Here is a 21005-nt window from a genome sequence, read left to right as displayed (position 1 = left end):
GAGGGCTCCCGCATGGGACCTGCCCCCGGTGCTGGACGCTCTATGCTTGCCTCCCTTTGAACCCTTAGTACAGGCAGAGCTGAGGTGGCTGTCGGCCAAAACTTCATTTCTCCTTGCCATCACTTCTGCAAAGCGTGTAGGCGAGCTACATGCCTTGTCAGTGAACAATTCACGTCTGAGGTGGAACTCAGATGGCTCAGGTGTCACTTTGTGGCCAAATACAGCGTTCCTCCCTAAGGTGCTGTCACGATCACATCACAATCAGCCTATTCGGCTTGCCCAGTTTCAACCCCCTAAAGGAGATGGGGAGGAGAGGGCAAGGCTGTTATGCCCAGTGCGGGCCCTTAGAGCCTATGTAGAAGCCACCGCATGCATACGGCGGTCAGAGCAACTCTTTATCTGTTACGGCGGTCCCAAGAAGGGCTGTGCGCTCTCAAAGCAGCGCCTGTCCCACTGGATCGTGGAAGTGATTTCCCACGCATACAAGGTGAATGACCGTTCTCCTCCATCCACAGTAAGGTGCCACTCTACCAGGAGTGTTTCCACATCATGGGCAACCCTGAGAGGGGTCCCCTTGGAGGACATATGTGCCGCGGCCTCAGGGACGTCACCGAGCACATTCTTCAGATATTATAGAGTCAATGTGGCCACCCCCCATCCACTGGGCGTGGTCCTTCAGCCGAGTTCCTCTGCTTCATCTTTATGGGGTATGTACTCGAGGATTCCTCGTGACTCTGTTGTTATAAGTCATCCAGTGTTGAAGCACTGCCTCTGGCGGTCAGTAAGGATGAAATAGAACCGTAGTTACATTCGTAACTATCGTTTTATCACTTTGCTTTCACATTCAGTGCTGCACAAGTAGCTAAAACTAAACATGTCTGTAATCTGTTCAGTCTGACCTGTGAGACTAAATTTTGTGTTTGATGTAAACTGATTATTATCAGCCAGAGACGGCATCCTTTTAATATGTGCATTTTGAAAACTTAATTCCTGCATTCTTAGAGCAGATAAGTAGCAGTATAGCCAGTGTATCACCTGTATCATTTATTCCATACTGCCAGTGGTGGAAGAAGTACTCCGATCTTTTACTCACATGTAAGTCAAATTAGCAGTACCACAGTAATTACAAGTAAAAGTCCTGCATTCAGAATTTAGTAAAAAATATGAAAGAATTATCATCAAAATATACTAACTAAATATACATTTAAGTACCGAAAGTAAAAGTACTCATTATGCAGAATATCTTCAGAATGATTCTATCAGTGGATTATAATCATCATATTTAATATTTCTAAATATATTAATATTTTTAAAAGCCTATTATTGTGCACTCGTACTTAGTTTTAATTCTCTGCCCTGATGATTTACTGTAATATGTACCTTCAGTAGGTGTAAGTACTGTGAGAGGTTTTACTATAGAAACACATGTTCCTGCATGTTGTTTGATTAAAGTCATTAAAAAGAAAATTGTGCATCCCTTTTGTTTATGTAACAGGAATAAAAACAATAAACATATTCACATTTGCTGGAAGAAATATCATTTTTATTGATAAGAAATACAGAAAAATATATATTTTTTATCAAAGCAAAGTTAAAAAATAAGCATTTTGATCAAATACACGATCAATAAATACACAAATAACTCAATAATTTAAAGATAAATATGTTAATAAATAGATAAATAAATAAATAGACTGCATGTAAGCTAATAAATGAACACATTGGTAATGTGACAGAGAGATTTTAGTTGGTGAGTACAGACAAAGCCAGCTGGTCTGCTCTCGTCAGATGGGTTTTCATTTCCTTCCTGATCAGCTCCCAGGATTCAGCACTGTGGCCCTGCACACACAACAACACCAGCATTAGAGATAGATAGATGGATGGATGGATGGATGGATAGATAGACTTACCATTCGCTCCAGGACATGGTGTGAGAGTCTCTTGAAATACATGTGCAGCTTCTTGTTCTTCTTCTTGTTGCTCTGACTCACAATCTAAATTCATTACAAGAAAATAAATATTTAACATGCTTTATTCACCTGTCATGTATTCACAGAGCTGTAAAGCTGTCAGGACTTCAGAGCAACAGAGATCTAACTACACGTGTTGCATGTTGTTACTGCCAGTTATGTTCTCTACTCACACAGGAGTGGAGGCCTTCAGCCTGCTGGGTCACAACAATGAGAAAGTGCTCCACTGTGGTCTCCTCCCATGATGCAGAGCTGTGATCCTCCTCAAACAGGGAGACCATCTCCTCCAGGATCTGAACTGTGAAACTCAGTTTGTCCTCAGCCTGGAAGAACAACATCAATCACAATATAAAAACACATTTATGACATTTTTTTATTTTTAAATATTTATTCCAAAGGTTTGAGGAAGACTTACTGAAGCTTTGGAGGCCTGGCTGTACAGATCATTAGGGAAGTCCACTTCAGCCTCCTCAGTGGTGTTAGTGGAATTATTAGCCTGCATCACACAAACACACATCATGAAGTAAACAGACAGTAAAGTAAACTCACTGAATGATTTTAAAGAAGTCCACTTACCATAGCATCTATTAGATTCAGAGAGTTCAGACTGTGCTGACTGAATTTATGATCCATCCATCTGCAGCTCAGTGAGGAGGCTGAACTGAACACACTGACAGACATGAGGCACACTAACAACATCCTGCTGAGCATCTTTAAAAAAGAGACTAGTTGTCTTTGTGTTGGAGCAAATAGAGATATTAGTCTTGTGAAGTAGTTGGTGTGTTGAAGCAGAGCTGCAGAGCCTCATTTCTACTGCAGAACGCACCTATTTCACTTTCCACACCTACACCTGCTGCTGTGGGTTTTTCAGTGGTCAAAGTCAACCTCAACTTACAGACATGTTTAATGTCACTCACATTTCAGTTTCTAATTAGTGTCTTAATGGGAAAAAAAATCTCCCACAATAAAAGCATAAACAAATATCACAGCACAGCTAAAATATCATGCATTTTAAATACATAGTAAATGTTTAATAGAATACCTAAAAAAATGCAAAGACAAACATAATTCCCCATTAATAATATTTTAATTGTTTACTATTCGATATTGGAAATTATGGGATTATTATAGGAATATTATTGCGATTTTTAAAACCAAATAAAATGTTTTAAAGTTTTTTAATCACAGAAATGCCAGTTTTTAAAAAGCCACATAGGAAATTCATATTACAGAATAAAAGCATAAACACAGCTCAATATTCATCATCACACTGATTTTGTTCGATAGGGAACATTTTGGGAGTAACATGGGAATATTTTTGGCAATTTTTAAAGGACTCCAATAAGTTTTATTTTTTAAATGTATTAATTAAGATTAATAAAAGTATTAATTTAACTTGTTTTGCATTTTGGATATTTGAGGAAAGAAATTATTATTATTATTATTATTATTATTATTATTATTATTAATAATAATAATAATAATACAACATTATATGTATTTTATTTAGTTCAGGCTGAAGGCTCCCATTTATGCAGGCTTTACATTTATTAAATTAAGAAAAGTTATTTAACTTGATTTGCATTTTGGATATTTAAGGCCAGAAATTATTATTATTGTTATTATTATTATTATTAATAATAATAATACGATATTATTATATGTATTTATTTAGTTCAGTCTGCATTTATTAGTATTTATTATGCATGATTGAAACTGTAGATTTGACTGCAGCGTGTCCACATATCAATCAAACACAAAGAGAAAGCGCTTCCCCAAAGTGAAAACGGACGTGCCTGCGGCCTACGTAACGTAACGTGTGACGCCATCAGACTGCCGTGTGAAAATCACAGTGCCCGTCATGACGTTTCTGAAGAAGAGGTGAGAAGACAGGTAAGCCTTTTGTTTGGTCTCCAGAGGGGGAATCCAGGTGTCTCCTTGGCATTTCATCATCTGGTATTATTAAAATGCATTTTCCAATTATTGCTCTTGTTCTATGTGAATATTCTAATGTGCTTTCTGTCCATTTAAATAATTAAATACATATTTGGGAAATTAAACAAACGTTTTATTCTAACGATATATACGTATATGATTGTTTTTATTTTATTTTATTATCCTCCTTTTACTTACGTAATTCGGAATAACCACTTCATGGGCATTGTGGGGACATTTTAACTACTGTATGTAAGATAAGATAAGCTTTTATTGAGTGGAAATTCAGGTGTTGCAACAGCACAGGGACAGAAATAAGAACAGATAAACAGAGAAAAGTAAAACAAAAATGTATATTAGAAGTATATGAAATAAAAAACAAGATTATGAATAAAATTTGAAACTATTCAAATTTACAGCAATGTTATCTTGTTTTTATCACATCATTACACATCACAAAGGAAAGTCTGTTCCCTCATGTTTTATGAGTGTTGACATACAGTACATGAGCACACATGCAAGAAATTTAGGATTCACATTCACTAAAAGTACTGAAAGGAATAACAATCAGTGATATAGCTTAATCCATAATTGCACTTTGGCACCCCCTGTTGAACCATCTGATTACTAAATATTAGCTGTAAAACACGGTATTTACAGACTGCAGTTGCACTAGAAATGGATTGTGCTCCAGCAGAAACAACCCCAAATGAACCTTTATGTCACTGTTTTAGTATACTTCAACATTTACTTTATTTCATTATTATGCAGCTTATCATTTCCTGACACGAACACAAACTTTTAAAAACGAATTTATAAGTGTGGAGATAATGTGGTGGAGTTACTACACAGATCACAAGCTGTTGAGTGTGTGATTACAACTTTCTTAAGCTGTGTTGTCAGCTCAACAGGAACTCTGAGGGAACATGAAGTCCTCACATGGAACAGCAACAACATCAGCACGCTGATGCCTTTAAGTGTAACTCGTAAACTACAACTACCACCATAGCATCACTGTTATTGCTGCTTCTACTTCTATCAGGCATATGCACTAATATTTACAACTAAAATATTACTACTAATACTACTTTTACTGAAAAGTCATAGTGTAGTTTATACATGTATAGATATATATATTTCTATATATAGAATTCTGTTTAAAAGAAGTCATAGTATATTAGACAGTAATTGCAAATGAATAAACTGAATATAGGCCTAGGTAAAAATATATAAAAGGTAAAGTGACAGTCAATATCTTATGGTATCTGTGTAGTTGGATATGAAGAAGTACTGCTATAACAAAATAACAAAGAAGTTAGTATGTGCAACTGTTTACTGTTCGTAAAATGTACCTCAATCATATATCATACTGTATATACTGTATGTTCTTAATGTATATGTTCTTAATATGCCTGCATATGTTCTTAATATGCCTGTATATGTTCTTAATGCATATGTTCTTAATATGCCTTGTACAAAGTATTTCTTATATATGTACATTCATACTTCCTGATATGTATATGTTCTTTATATGCCTTGTACAAGGTATTTCCTATTATAATTGTAATATAACTTATTATTTTTAATGGAGCTTCCCAGCAAAAAGCATTTCACACGATTATACTTGTATAACCTGCGTGACAATAAACATCTTGAATCTTGAATGTCGTTTATCTGTTTCTGTAACGCTTATTATCACTTTTACTGTATTTTTGAGAGAGCCTGAAGGCATCACAAGTCTCGTCTTCCCATGATGCATCAGTCTTCAGCTGTAAAGTGACAGAGAACATCTCAACGTCTCTCGAGGAAACACAATCTTATAGTTAAATCTCATTTTAGACGTTTATTTAATGTTTTATTAGCGATGGCGAGCGACTGTACGGATTGACTTTCCTTTTTACGTACATTTACTGAGTTTATAATAATTTCCGGAGGATATCTCGGTTGTCTTTTGGATCTTTAATGGCAAGTTAGCCGACCTGTTTCGGTAAGGAAGCTAACTAATGCTACTAACGTTACCACATCATCCAGCCTAACTGTCACTGCCATGGTTACTGTGGTTACTGTGGTTACTGTGGTTACTGTGGTTACTGTGTTTACTGTGTTTACTTTAACTGATACATGAACGGTGTTTTATACAGCTTGCTTTGGTTTACTGTGTTGTAAACCTGTCGAGCTTTAATGCCAACACACACCCAGAAACAGAAGCCAACACTAAAACTGTCAACTTGCCAGCTGCCAGTTAATGCAGGTTAACTGTAAAGATGTCTGTTAGTTTTAACCTTAAACTGTCACATTATGCACACAAACTGACTGGTAACGCTTCTGTAAGGCTAATAATACTTAATCCTATTTTTGTCAGTAGCTTGGCATTGCAGGTATTTGATTTGATTATATTCTTGTTATACATTATACTATACCATATTATATTTGATATTCTATTCATATCATGGTCATTCATTCAATGTTATATTGCTGTACTATACTACTATGTTATGCTATATCATTACTACACTACAACACCTTATACTATGTCTCATATCCCATGCTACATCATAATGTACCATATTATACTGGATTTTGTTAATGTTATATTGCTGTACTATACTACCATGTTATACTATATCATTACTACACTACAACACCTCATACTATGTCTCATATCCCATACTACATCATAATGTACCATATTATACTTAATTATGTTAATATTGTCTCCTGCATTATGTTCCATTATATTAAATCAGACAAACAGTGAGTACTTAATCATATCAGATTTGAGGAACTCTAATTACATATATACTTGTTGACTCTGCTGCTATCAATCGTTATACTATAAAAAATAGCAATACATAGGTGAATAATTTTTTTCCCCACCCCTACTTTCTATACTTATCTATATCTATTTATTTCTGTCTTTGTTCTGCTGCAGCAACTGAATTTCCCTACAATGAAGTTTTATGTTAATCTATTCAGAGCTATCTTATCTGCGTGTGATCATGTCAGGCAATCTGAGTGGCACACTATTTAGATCCTGATTTGCCCTCACAGTACTTCTTTTGATTGAGGAAGTTCGTCCTGAAGCATTTTGTAGCTACTTCCGTGCAGACACCCTCTTTAATCAGCGCCTCACATGACTCAGTTACAATGTGGTTACTTACTGAAACCATGAAATAGCAGATATGCCACAGAGGAGAACACAATCTCGTGATGGAAAATGTAATGATAGCAGCTCAGCATCAAATTTGCTGGTAACATGAAGCGAGGAAAAAAAAAATCAGCTTCCTTATCATCACATGCCTTGTTTGTCTCGTATACCCATCTTAAATGGCAAAAGTCATGTCAAAAGGGAAGCAATCTAGTTGTTAGAGAAGTGTTGAAAGGAGTCTTTGTGTTTGTGTTTCAGTGTACCATGTGGAAGTAAACCTTCCCAGGAGGTGCCATGCTAGCCACACAGATGCCAGATTCGCCACCCGAGGCTAAAGATGTCAAACAGGTAAAACCACAAGCTTTTCCCACGTCTGCAAGATCTTGTTACCTTGTAGACATCACTTCGTCATGGTGGTTTTCTCTTTCATTGTTACTGTGATGCCTGTGGCAGAGGTGTTAGATTGGCTTTATTGGCTTCTGGGATGGAGTTTTGCCAGTTAGGTTGTGACAGTTAGGTAGTGCATGTTGTAATTGTACTGTTGTAACTGCACTTCAGCATTACACCACTTTCCGCCTTGAACTTGGTGATTCATTCACTTGCCTGCGTATCGTATTGATGGTGTTGTTAGAAGAGGTTTAACATACGGTGACCAGACGTCCCGGTTTGTCTGGGATTGTCCCAGTTTCAAGCTGGTTCGGGTTGGTTCAGGAGGCTCACTGAACCCCCATACATCTATATTTTTATATAATAACGTAGAACTAATAATTTATTGTAATGATGAAATATATTGACCTTGTTGTGTCTTCATATTGACAGAATAAAAAAACAACAAGAAAATCACCATGCTAGTTTTTCCTCGCCAAAATTGAGCATAACTCCTAGCGTTATTTAGCAATCTTCCCGACAAGCTGGCATAACATGGTTGGTACCAATGGATTCCCTAGGTTTTTCTAGTTTCACTTAGTATCTACCTTGATAACTAAGCCCGCTACAACCTGCGAAAGACAGAATAGCGGCCGGGCCCGCCGGAGTTTTAAGGGGTTAAAGAGACAAAACCAGATGCAGAATCAATGGCAAAACAATATAAGCTCACCTTGTGTGTGTGTGAGAATGAGTGCAGACCTTGCTTAGTTAATAGTTAGCAGAATATACTGGATGTGTGACTGTTTCAATATGATGTATTAAATAGCATGGCTCTGCAGAAAGTGTACAATGTACTGCTGACTTGCCGAATTAATGTATGCGAGTCAGAAAGCTCTGAAAGCAGGCAAGGAATTGGTCCCATAGAATATATCTTTTAGCTGTGTTGCTCAAGTCGTGCCAAGTCAAGCACAGTAAAAGAAGAGTGCTTCAGTGCTTCAGCGCTCAGCGTCGAGAACATCCGGACCATTGCTTTTCAAAGTGTTGCTGAAGAATCAGTTTTTATTCTGCAACCTATTGCATAATGTAGGCTTTCTTTTTATATGTTTATGTTCTCTGTCTTTCCATGTCAGCTGACAGTCCGTGTCATGTGACTGCTGTATAGGTAATCTACAGACCATGTTTCATAACAACATGGCCACACTGACCTCTATTCCTCGTCACACTGTAGACTGGAATGCAGAATATGTGCTGGCTGTTTTCGTTACTGTGCCTGTTGTGTGTGTTGGTGAACAAAGAAGTTATTTGCCAACCTGGTTCTCATCAGAACAGCACCTTAGTTGACCTCTCTCCAAAAGGAACGAGGAAGCTGATGATATTTTCCTCTCACATGCGTTGTCACATGTAGATCAAGGAGAAGTTGGCCCAGTCGCTCAAGGCCCTGCAGAAGCGCTACGTAACGTCAGACACAGTGGTCACCAGTGAAGACGGGGATGCCAACCTCCTCTGCTGCGCCCTGGAGGCCATCTTCATCCACGGTATCAAGAGCAAGTACATCCGCTCGGATGCCGGGGGCCGGGGTAGGAAGGGAGACCGGGGACCCCTCCCTCAGCCCTTCTTCTGGAGCCTCCTCAAGACCGTCACCCACCGGTAAAAGCACATTTATACCAAAAATATCCAAAACAAGCTTCTTCATTTTATACAGTGACGTCACCAGCGCTTTTCTAAAAGATTTCTAAAGGCGGAGCCCTGGGTGCAGCGCTTTTTCTGAAAAAAAAGATACTGCCGCTCAGAAAAAACGGCATATGGACACAGGCCCTTATGTGATATTAAACTGAATATTTTGGGGTTTTGGATTGTTGGTCGAACTTCAACTTGGACTTTTAGGAAGTTATAATTTTTCAAAATGTTTTGACATTTTATAGACCAAACAATAATCAATTAAGAAAGATTAATTGATAATGACAATAATCATTACATTATTCTGTTAAAACTTAGTATAACATGTAATAACAATCTCTGTTAAATCTTCAGTGATGTGGTCACAGAGCTGGAGAAGATCAGCTTCGTGGGCACGGACGTGGGTCGCTGCCGAGCGTGGCTGCGGCTGGCCCTCAACCACGGCCTGCTGGAGTGCTACCTTGCGTCGCTGTTTCGCGAGGGCTCCAAGCTGCGGGCCCACTACCAGCCCAGTGCCTTGCTCCTGAACACCGAGGAGAGGGAAGTTCTGCTCAGCTACCTCCAGGGTCTGGCGTCACTTACGTTCAGCCTTTCCTACAAGTCAGCTGTCCTCAACGAATGGACCACCACGCCTCTGGCTCTCGCCGGACTCTGCCCCTTGTCCCAGGCGGACGCACTCCACCCGACCCTCAACGGCGGAGACCTTCCCAGCTCCAAGCGTAAAGAATCTTGGGATACGGTGTCTCAGTCGTCAAGCTCGTCAGATGCGCAGGATATGCAGAGAGGGTGTCCAGTGATGCTGTCGGGGAAAGGGACAAATGGGGGTAGGACTGCACTCAACTCATCTAATTTAAGCCTGGACACCACGGGCTCCTCTCAGCTCTCCTCCAGCTTGAGCTCTGACAGCCTCCTGCAGGGGCAGGACCCCCGCAGCCCGACAGGAGAACAGTGGTCTTCATGTGACCTGGACATGCCCATTAATGTCAACATCAGCACCAAGAGGCCACAGAAAGAGTAAGTGCATCTTCTTAGCCGTGTCTTTGGATATGTTAGAGCGAAAGAGCAGATAAGCGTTAAAGGATAAAGCCGGTGATATTCTACATTTTTGTTATTGTCAGCAAATCCTATGAAAAGTCCAAAACCAAAATAAAAATACCCATCTCTAGTCATGTTATGAATACAATACGTTATGATGCTATTTTTGTTATTGCCAATCATCCCAGACCTCTGACTTTTAATAAAAATCAGATGTGGACGTTTGAGTGATAAGTTTGAGAACCCCTGATATACAGTATAACAATGCCTGATACATCTTCTTCCTCTGTGCCATAGAGCTCCCTTCATTACCATGAACACTGTAGTTTATTTTGAGTTAATCCCATTTACTGTACTGTCCTGCTGCTGTAAGTACTGATTAGAGCACCAAATATGGATTAACCCACAGCTGACAATAGTCCCCAACAAATGCTTTTTTTTACTCCTGTTTGAGTGAAGTTTGTTAAAAAGTGCCCAGCTGTTTAAGGAAAAAATTAAACAATATATATATGTTGTTTTTAAAGATTTACACCTTCAGTAGGAATGAATGGGCTCGGGGCTTTTCTTTGGATCTGTTGAAAATAAGAAAAATATAGAATAATGCCAGCTTTATCCTTTAAAACTAGAAATAGAAACAGGCAACAGTAAAAGTCCTCTCTTTTATTATAAGCTTAAATATATCCTGACTTGTTGTCCTTGTCTCTGCAGTTTTCTGACAGATTTCAGGGAGAGCGGCCACTGCAGTCAGGACTCCATGCGTGAAGACTCCTTTGTCTCCAGCACGGGTCCAGATCAGTACTCGGAGACGGCCGTTTTCAGCAGCTCTGACAGCGAGACCCAGGGTCCCCCTACACCATCCCAAGACCACATGGACCCACTCCCAGACTCTGTACTGTGTGATTCAGAGCCACCACCGACATCATCTGATGAGAACCATGTTAACTGCTCTCCCTCTGAAGTGTCCATCAGTGCCTCTTCTGAGTTACACATGGACACAGAAGTGCTCTCTACAGTCAGTGAGCCTGTGGAGCCTTTGGAGTCTGTGGAGTCTGTCGAGCCTGTAGAGGAAGTACATACGACCGGTGTTAAGGAGAGTACTGAGGCTGTTGCTGTCCAGGAAGAGAAAGAAGCGCTGACCTCAGATCCGTCAATGCATCAAGGCCCACGTCGCTCCACCAGCATCCTGAGCAGCAAACTCTCCTCAGATTCTCTATCAGTAAGTATATTTGCTTACACAAAGATGCATGGACACTCTACTGTTATAATAGTTGTCTATCACTGTGTTGTGGTTTCTGTGTACAACTTAAGTTAAGGGAAAGGGTATTTTCAACCTGGACCCTATTTCCCCCGGTATTTGTGTCTGTGACTAAATGGGGAGAATCCTTTAGATAACAATAAGCTACGCTTTCTATACTCCAACACAACAAACTCCCTGTGGCACTCCTCTCTCCAACTCTCACTCACATTTCCACCGTTGTCTTGCGGCAACAAGTCACATGACACAATAACAAACAGACCAAAAGTTAAGTTAAGTTAAGTTAAGAAAAATCTTTATTTTCTCTGTAGGGTCCTTTCCATAATGTTGTCAGACACTCATGATAACAATCTGAGCCTGTCATGGCAAAAACAAGCACTTTTAGTGGATGTAAATTGACGTTGAGGAGTTGCCCCGAGCGATTACATTGCAGCCTGTTTAGTGGCTGCCGGTTACAGCGCTTTCCCTCAATACTGGACTAATTTCAGAAATTGTTGTCCCCATTATTCACTTAGACACAAAAACATGGGGAAATAGGATGAAAAATGCCAAAGTTACCCTTAAAAGACAGACAGGGGAACTGCAGAAAAGCCTTTGCTCCTGAAATGCTGTTTGGCTTTTCACACAGAGGAAATGACAAATAAAACACCTGACTCTTAATACTGGAAGTCAGTGTGTCAGGGTGGAAAATAAACACAAGCTTTTTATGGAAAATTGTTATTTTTTCCCACTTAAAGGAGATCATGAGTAGTCACATTAGTCCTGCTGTGTTAGAAAAATGTTGAAATGAAATAAACCAGCTCCTGTGGCAGGATGTTTTGGATAAAATCCAGTTCAGACAGATAGCTTCCTGCACCATAAAACACTTACTCTGTAGTTTTTACTGCACACGTGATGTCCAAGCAGGGTCAGCTCCAGGATGTGTTACAAAATGTAGGACTTTCTGTGGTTGCCACACGTTTTAGTTAATCAAATTATTCAAGATAGTTACAAATGTGTGCTCATCTTTACATGACCTTTTAACAGAGAAAGTCACCATTCATTTCTAATAATTCTCACACTACTAACCCCAAAGACACGTGATAACTGGAACTGCTCTTTCATAAACTGTGGTCTGTTCATTGAAGACGGCTCAGTTGTGTTCACTTGATCAGTAAATCTGATCTAAAACTCATGTTTGTTGGAAAGCAATGAGTAGGGCTGCAACTTAAATATTTGAATTTTCGGTTAATCTTCCAATTATTTATTGAATAATTGTTTGGTCCATAAAATGTCTCTAATTTTGCATCTTCAAATGTCTTGTTTTTGCGGCTCTAAATAGTACGTGTCGGATGATTTTATTTCCTTCCTATATGGTGTGCTAGATAAAGGAAACAGAGAAGCACCGTTTTACGTTAATCTGATGGCAATTTAACATGTTGGTCTCATGTCTGAATAAGTGCCCTGGTCACTTACATAACAGTCTCGATAGGGATCTTACAAGGTTGGACCTAGTAAACATTTCCATATCACTTACATAGCACAAGTCAGATTAATGTAAAGGCTGCAGCAGCACAGGGTGAAGCAGGCAGAGAGAGATTAAATGCACAGAAAATAAAGTCAATAAACTACGAAACACTTTGATTTTAAGTTGTTGTGGACATTCTTCTCAGATCAGATCAGTCTATAAAACCATTTTTTCCCCCTCGAGAGGTTAAAAAACGTTTCTAAAATTTCTGTTGCAGCATTCTCATTCCTGGATCTCTGAGGATGACATCTGCAAGCCCCAGCTGGAGGAGGTGTCAGACCAGGACGAGGCGCCTCCTCCTGCTCCCACGGCTGAGCTCAAGGTCTCTCAGTCGCCTCCCAGTGTCGTCCATCGCAGACAATACGGTATTTCCATACATACGTACATACATTTTAAAACTGAAGAAAACATACAATACAGAGTCTAGATGATTTTAAGGTGGAACAGAGAACACAGGGTCGGCCGTCTGCCTCCATCTACGTCCAACAAACAGTTACAGATTGATCTGTCTCATTTAGAGCTGAAATGATCAGATACTTGTCAGAAAAATAATCTGTAACTATTTTGATGATCGATTAATTTGTTTTAGTCATTTCTCAAACAAAAACTGAAAAAATGCCAACCATTCTCTGGTTCTAGCCTCTCAAATGAGATGATTTCTTGCTTTTCTTTGTCACATATTTTTGTAAAACTGAATACCTTTGAGTTTTGAGACTAATCGACAAATTGGAAAAATAATCATCAGATTAATCGATAATAAAAAGAACAAAAGTTGTTTAAGTTGTTAAGCACTTTAAGCTGCATCTTTGCATGAAATGTATCACAAGAGACAACATTTGAGTTAACAACAAAAGAGGTAAAACTAAAATTCTTTCAAAATAGATGCTTTAAGGTTAAGTCAGTGCAATATAAAAATCATATAAATTTGTATTTAAGGGTATACCAGAAGAAAAAAACACTGCAGCTCAGCAAATCATTTAATCAAAATTCCTGTTTACATTTAATGTTACTCAGCAAAACACCTCCAGTGTATTCTGGAGGTTGAATGCATCTCCTTCGGCCTAAAACATTTACAACACAGATTTCTCTTGAAAGTTTGTTTACTTGATGTGTTAACCGCCTCCTGTGAAAACATTGCTCCATAGCGCCACTAGTGGTGAAAACCTCTTCAATGTGACCACACCTGGTTAGTAAAGCTGGCCACCAAGGAGTTAAACTGAAAGGTAAATAATCCTGTTCAGGTAGGGCAGAAAATTCCTGCAGCACAGGATACTGAGGAATGAAAACATTGCAGCTCTGACCACACCCCAAACAGTGATGTCACATCAGCATGGTGTTTTCCATCGGCTGTCAAATGGGAAAAAACACCTGTTGTTGTTACATCATTTATTGTGATGTGGTGAGATTGTACTGGAATGTAATAAACTTGTATATCTTGCACAACGTCACCTCAATGAGTTCTTGGACTATGGACTAACTACTGTATAATCTTACCTTGCCTTTGCTTCTCCTCAGTTCCTTAAAAGTTGCTTTGCAGTTAAAGAGAGGACTAAAATATAAGGCTGTCAACCGCGATTAAACGCATGATTGTCCGTAGTTAATCGTGATTAATTGCAAATTAATCTTAGATTTTTTATCTGTTCAAAATGTACCTTAAAAGGAAATTTGTCAAGTATTTAATACTGTTATCAACATGGAAATGTGCAAATATGCTTGCTTTATGCAAATGTATGTATATATTTATTATTGGAAATGAATTAACAACACAAAACAATGACATATATTTTCTTTCTAGTTTCATATGATACCAGTATCTTCACTCTAGCTTTAAAACTGAACCCAGTTCACTGAAAACAGTTGTGACAAAATAAAATGAGTCTCTAGCTTTCAACAAGTCTCCACAAAGTGAAAATAGACCAAGCATCATGTGAAATAACTTCATCTGATTCTTTGTCTGTCAGGGCTGTCCAACCCTTTTCGTGGCTTGCTGAAGCTCGGTCATCTGGAGCGGCGAGGTGCGATGGGAATGTGGCGTGATTACTACTGTGAGCTGTCGCCCTTCGAGTTCCGGCTGTACCTCAATGCAGAGGAGCGGACGTGTTGCGACAACTGCTCCCTGGTGCGATGTGAGGACGCTCGCATCGCCTCAACCGAGGGCCGCTTCGAGTTGGCCTTTCCCGGGAAGCGTCTGTACCTCCGGGCGGCCAATCGCGACGAAGCTGAGGACTGGGTGGACCGGATCATAGAGGCCGTCAACAAATGCCGTCCAGCGTCCCGTATTGACGAGCAGTGGGAGGTGCTGCAACCCCCCTGTGAGAACGGTGTGGATGCGTCCTCCGCCCCCTCCAGCCCTGAGCGAGGCCCGTCATCTTCTGACACGGGGACATGTGGAAGACAGGAGGCGCCTCCTCCTCTACAGGAACAGGAACTCGACTGGACTCGGACTGCTGATTTGGAAACGGACGCCATCAAAGAAGCTGTTTTGTACTTCTCCACAGATCCCGAGGCTCGGATATGGGCGCCGCAGGTCTTCTCCCTCTCCTTGGAGGCTTTGAAAGGCTTTCGGGTTCAAGAGGGAAAGAAGCTGCTGCGGCAAACCCACCCTATTGAGGACATCCGCGACGTGGTGCCTGACGTCTCTCTGGGAGGACCGGCCTTTTTCAAGCTCCTGACCGTCAGGGAGACGCTTAGAATAAGAGCAGAGAACCCAGAGGAGGCTCGCTCTTGGAGGGTTTTGATCCGAAGAGCTCTGGACTCGTACCTGGAGAGCGGGGAGGACGAAGTCTCTGAGGAGCCGGCTGTGGTCTGCCCGGGGACTGGAAATCTCCCCAGACTGGTGCAGCACAGACTGAAAGAAGACGGAGCACTTCTTGTTCATCTGTGCACTGTTCCCTCAGAGAAGGGGCTGGACGCTCAGAGCTTCAAGTGTGCAGGTAACGTTGAGTCGCTGGTCTTGCAACAAAAAGCATGAACGCACAATAATTATTGTTTGGTCGCTTCTAAATATGACAACTGATCACACCTGTCTGTCAGAAAAATCATACATGTGGTGTTGAATCAGGACATTAACATTACATGTGTGAGGGAGGAAATAATAAAAACTAGGTTTTTGTGGGATATAGTCATTGTAGAAGTCGGTAGTGTGTGTGTGTGTGTGTGTGTGTGTGTGTGTGTGTGTGTGTGTGTGTGTGTGTGTGTGTGTGTGTGTGTGTGTGTGTGTGTGTGTGTGTGTGTGTGTGTGTGTGTGTGTGTGTGTGTGTGTGTGTGTGTGTGTGTGTGTGTGTGTGTGTGTGTGTGTGTGTGTGTGTGTGTGTTGTATATGTGAGTGAATTAGTTGTTTTGTTGATGTGAACCGGAGGCTGAGGTTGTGTTTGCTGTGTGTCATACGCAGGGTGTCCTCAGCAGATCGGCCCGTCGCTGGGCAGAGCCAGGCTCTGTGAGTTCTCAGGCCAATACTACTGTGACTCCTGTCACCACGGTAACACCACCGTCATCCCTTCACGCATGGTGCACAACTGGGACCTCACACAGCGAGAGGTAGGTGCAGCACATGCATAACAATATACAGTTGCTGTGATCAGATATGGGGATGAAACTATGAGGGAAAATCATTTCAATGGCAACTGCTCTGATTTTACACATCAAAGTGTGTTTACAGGTCTTACTGCATATGTGAAATAGGTTGTATAAAGCCTTGTCAAGTTGCATTGTGGGCAATGTATGCACCAGGGTTATAAAAGTTTAGAATTTTCAATTAGTTTTTTATTTTATTTTAGTTTTGACTTTTTTATTTCAGTTTTGTTTAGTTTTAGTTAGCTAATCTTTGTGCTACTTTAGTGAGGCAGTTGCGCCATAGCGCCATCTCCTGGAAGGTCATGTCTGTTGGGAGACTTGACAGAAATTCATGCTGTCTCCTTATTTCAGTAGGGATATATTATAGCTAAAAGACTAAAATTGTATTAGTTTTTTAAACAGGCAGTTTAGTTTCAGTTCAGTTTTTCTTAAAGGATATCGTTATTATTTAGTTTCAGTTCACTAAATATATTTTTCACGGCTTATTTTTGTTTTAGTTTCAGTTTTAGTTGACTATAACAACCCTGGTAGTTAACAGTTTTTGACAAGAAAGAAGAAGGATGTCTACATCAGAGTCTTTTAAGCCTTGTTTCAGTGGTTTCACTTAAAATACTGAGGCACAAGTTTGATGTTTTTCAGTAACACTCACCCTCAGTGATCACACACAACTTTGTTCTGACCTCATGAGTGTGACCTGTGTGTGTCTGTCCAGGTGTCTAAGAAGGCCATGCATCTGCTGGCTCAGGTGGAGCAGGAGCCTCTGCTGAACCTGGAGCACCTGAACCCTGAGCTGGTGAAGCATTCAGAGTCCATGTCTCAGGCCCACAACCTGCGGAAGAGGCTACGCCTGCTGGGCGACTACCTGCTCACCTGCCGCAGCGGAGCCTGCAAGAAACTCCAAGCCAGGTGTGTGAATGATGCGTTTTATATTTCCCCATATTTTATCACAACATTTTATTATATATATATTTTCTTTAATTCTCTGTCAGATTGGAGCAGCGAACGTACCTGCTGGAGTCGAGCCATCTGTACAGCGTCATGGACCTTCGACAGGTATCCTGCTGTGTTCATGATGTTACTGCACCTTTCTGTCGTCTGCCACCTTGAAACATCTTAATATGTGTTTATTTTTATTTATTTTTTTAGATAGCAGAGGGTCAATATGCAACCTACCTGCTCACACTGTTGCAGTACGCCTCCAACCACGTGTTCCACTGTGACCTGTGCACTCAGCGTGGCTTCATCTGTCAGTTATGCCACGCTAATGACATCATCTTCCCCTTCCAGTTTGACATCACCACCAGGTACGTTATCCTGGGCCGCCTCAGTACTGCTTAATTCATCCCCACAATTACCTTTTTATGCCTCCGCACTGGAGACAGCCATGGCCGGAGGCATTATGCTTTCGGATTGTCCGTCCGTCCATCCGTCCAGACCTGGCAGATCAATATGTGTGCTGAAAGTTTAACCTTTATAGTTATGGCTTGTCATTAAAAAACATTGGATTTTTATAGGGATTAAGCGAACAGATTTTAATTGTTACAGAGAGAAACTATGTTCTTTTATCTATGAAACATTTATGCCTAAATAAATACAAATCAAAGAAACATGAAAGAAAATGTATTTCTTTTCATGAATGCATTTACTGTCATAATTAAATGAAAAACACGTGATTAATGACAATTATTTTGTTATTTTTGTCTTTAACATCTCATTAATTTTTTTTTCATTGTCATGCCACATTAAAATCAAAACGCAACATTTTAAATCATCCATTTTCATCCTCTCTTAGTTATGTCAAAGAAGAATTAAGCAATTTTGCCTGAATATATTAGATCAATATTATTGAATGGAATTGTCCATTATTATGATTATGTTTGTTTCTAAATTGCTTGTTTTTAATGCTTATTATTTTGTCTCTGCCCAGGTGTAAAGATTGTAAAGCTGTGTTTCACCTGGCCTGCAAGGCTGCCGGGGACTCGTGTCCTCGCTGTCAGCGGATGAAGAAATACCTGGAGAGAGATCTGCTGGACTGAGCGCAGCCACCAGGGCGGCGTTGTGTAGCCCCGTCTAACAAGGCCACTTTTTTTTTCTTTTTTTTTTTTTCAGGAAGCTAGAGCACCGCTGATGGACAGAAAAATAACAGAAAATCTAGCTTTTACATGAAGTAACCTCAAGTGCAATTATGAGCGTGATTTGCCCGCCCTGACTGACCTTTAAAGAGGAAGAGGAACCGTGCTCGACAGCAACTCGACTCATCACGCTGATGTAATGCAGCCAAATGTTACTGACTAGTGACTCTAATACCTCTCTGACTTCAGACTCAGCCACGGCATCAAACGAAGGACGGTGAAAAGTTGCTGCCAAGAATCGTACCCAACACATTTTTTTTTACATCGTGGGTTTTTACTTTGTCTCGTTGTGTCGACGTTCATCATGTTTACCAGAAATGCTCCACGGAACATTCATCTCAGATGCTCATATTTATACATAACGCAGCAGTGAGGTTGAACATGCAAAAATATCAAAACAGCACTCGAAATGTTCTAATCAACAGATTTTGATTGTGCCTTCTTTTTCATTTAAGCTTTACACTATTTTCCTCTTGGTGTGTGTTTGACAAAGGGCCAAAAAGCACCGCACAGGTACTTTCTTTGTTCATTTATCATAACATAACTGCATTAGAGACTGATTTTGATGTAAAGGTAAAAAATCAGTTTGTGGAATGTTTCTCTCAGTAACATACATTAATATGTGTGATTTAAAATTTAAATTTAAAAACATATATTTGGTCAAACATTTGCTGCTTGTGAGGCGAGCCACTGACATTATTCATGAAGTTGCTGAAGTAAATAAAATCATAAACGTTGGCAGAAACTACAAAATATTGAATTTCTCATTGATCCTGAAGTCAAAACACATTTTTGCACATTTGCACTTAATAGCTATGACTGTTAAACTGATATTTCAACTAGATCTTAGTTGTAATATCTTCTAGCACACAGAGTTACCGCTCAGCTAACGCACATGCATTGCTGACATTTTTATTATCACTTTTGCTTAATTTAATTTTCTTCTCTTGAATATTTGACTCTGATGTAGAGTTGAACTCGAACAGAAGTAACACATAGATTTTTTTTTGCAGAATCTGCAAAGAACAAAAATAATTGAAGGTTTACTCATCAAGTCCATCTTGATATATGCAGAACATATCACTTGCAAGTGGCAAGTACAGAATAATGTTATTCCTGGGCTGTCTTTTTTTTTTGTCATCTCATTTATCATGTATGATGTATAAATGACCATTATGAAATAAATATCAGTGTGTTACTTTATGAATCCCTTCTGTTTTAGGCACTATTGATCATTAGCTATAGGTTGAATTTTACGAGTGTGTTTAGTCATTAACTTGTTGCATAGTTTGCTGATATTTAATTGTATATTTAATTTGTTCCTTTATGCACTACGGACACTGAGTCTGGCCGTTGTTTATAGGACTTTTTTCCCAGCAGACACTTGAGGTAGTGAGCTTTTTACAGACTTTGTTGTATTCACCAACAGTCATCTTCTTTAAATTAATTTTGTAATAATTATAATATAATAATAATAAATAAAATCTTTAGCTGCAGTTGCAATGACTTTTGGAGCTTTAATATTTAACTGCCATTTTTAGTCTAAACATTCTCATTTTTCTTTTATTAAGTTAATTGATTTTATTGTGTTAATCAACAATTGCATATATTTTTTAAGTGATGAGGAAAACAAACAAAAGGATGAAAAACCTCAAATAAAAATTAAATTAAAAACAACGTGAAATGTGCCAAATGTCATAATACACAGTGGTTAATTCCAGGTGAGAGAAATAAAAGTATTTTCTCTTAAAGTACCAGTGGGTAGAAACGGAGCAAATATGATTAAAAAACTTATTTTTATAAAACGGTCACTATATCCTGACAGTAGTGCATGAGACAGGTAATCTGAATAAAATCATGTGTCTCTGTGTCCTCCGGTGTCCTCTGGTGCTCCTAATGGCATCTGCAAGATTTCACAGACCGGAGGAAAACAACCAATCAGAGCCAAACTGGAGCCTCTCTCAGCCAATAGGAACGCTCTCTCTCTCTGAAATGACCTGTGATTGGCCAAAGTCTCCCGTCACAAGCTAGATTTCTTTCAAACCTGAAAGAAACCTTTTTAAGTAGTTTTATTTTGAAAATACTGGAACGGAAAAGCTAAAAACAAAAAGGGAAATTCGTGTCTATGTACACGAATCAAATAGATTAAATTTCACGAACTGCCGTGATACTGCGTTGCCAGTCATGTGAGTATTGTTTTTAAAAAATGTGGACCCATCCTTTAATATTATCAGTGTCACCTGTGATTCTCATGCCTGCTGTGAAAGGGCCTTTTGTTGAGGAGCAGGCTGGATTTCTAACAAAGCACAGGTGCATCTAATCACATCATGATTACGTCCTGCTTTTGACAGCATGCACAATACCAACACATACTATGCACTCATTATTTAACCAGTTACACCTGTGT

The 21005-nt window shown here is 39.6% G+C and overlaps 2 protein-coding genes across 2 annotated transcripts; one reads left to right on the top strand and one right to left on the bottom strand.

The window, feature by feature from the left end:
* Window positions 1-1537: 1537 nt before the first annotated feature.
* On the bottom strand, window positions 1538-2681 carry LOC141758480 (interferon a3-like). The gene is made up of 5 exons (XM_074619951.1): window positions 2547-2681; window positions 2386-2466; window positions 2144-2293; window positions 1911-1994; window positions 1538-1839 (listed from the first exon to the last, which is right to left on the bottom strand). The coding sequence occupies exons 1-5, from the start codon at window positions 2679-2681 to the stop codon at window positions 1744-1746; spliced, it is 546 nt and encodes a 181-aa protein (XP_074476052.1). The 3' UTR covers window positions 1538-1743.
* Window positions 2682-5607: 2926 nt separating this feature from the next.
* plekhm1 (pleckstrin homology domain containing, family M (with RUN domain) member 1) lies at window positions 5608-19793 on the top strand. Its single transcript, XM_074620996.1, has 12 exons — window positions 5608-5892; window positions 7312-7401; window positions 8825-9066; window positions 9451-10110; window positions 10840-11347; window positions 13111-13258; window positions 14855-15826; window positions 16285-16430; window positions 17179-17372; window positions 17456-17519; window positions 17613-17770; window positions 18394-19793. Exons 2-12 carry the CDS (start codon window positions 7348-7350, stop codon window positions 18500-18502), a joined length of 3255 nt encoding a protein of 1084 aa, XP_074477097.1. The 5' UTR covers window positions 5608-5892; window positions 7312-7347; the 3' UTR covers window positions 18503-19793.
* Window positions 19794-21005: the final 1212 nt, after the last annotated feature.

Source organism: Sebastes fasciatus, chromosome 20, assembly GCF_043250625.1.
Source record: "Sebastes fasciatus isolate fSebFas1 chromosome 20, fSebFas1.pri, whole genome shotgun sequence".
NCBI lineage: Eukaryota > Metazoa > Chordata > Actinopteri > Perciformes > Sebastidae > Sebastes > Sebastes fasciatus.
This window is presented reverse-complemented; position numbering and strand designations above follow the sequence as displayed.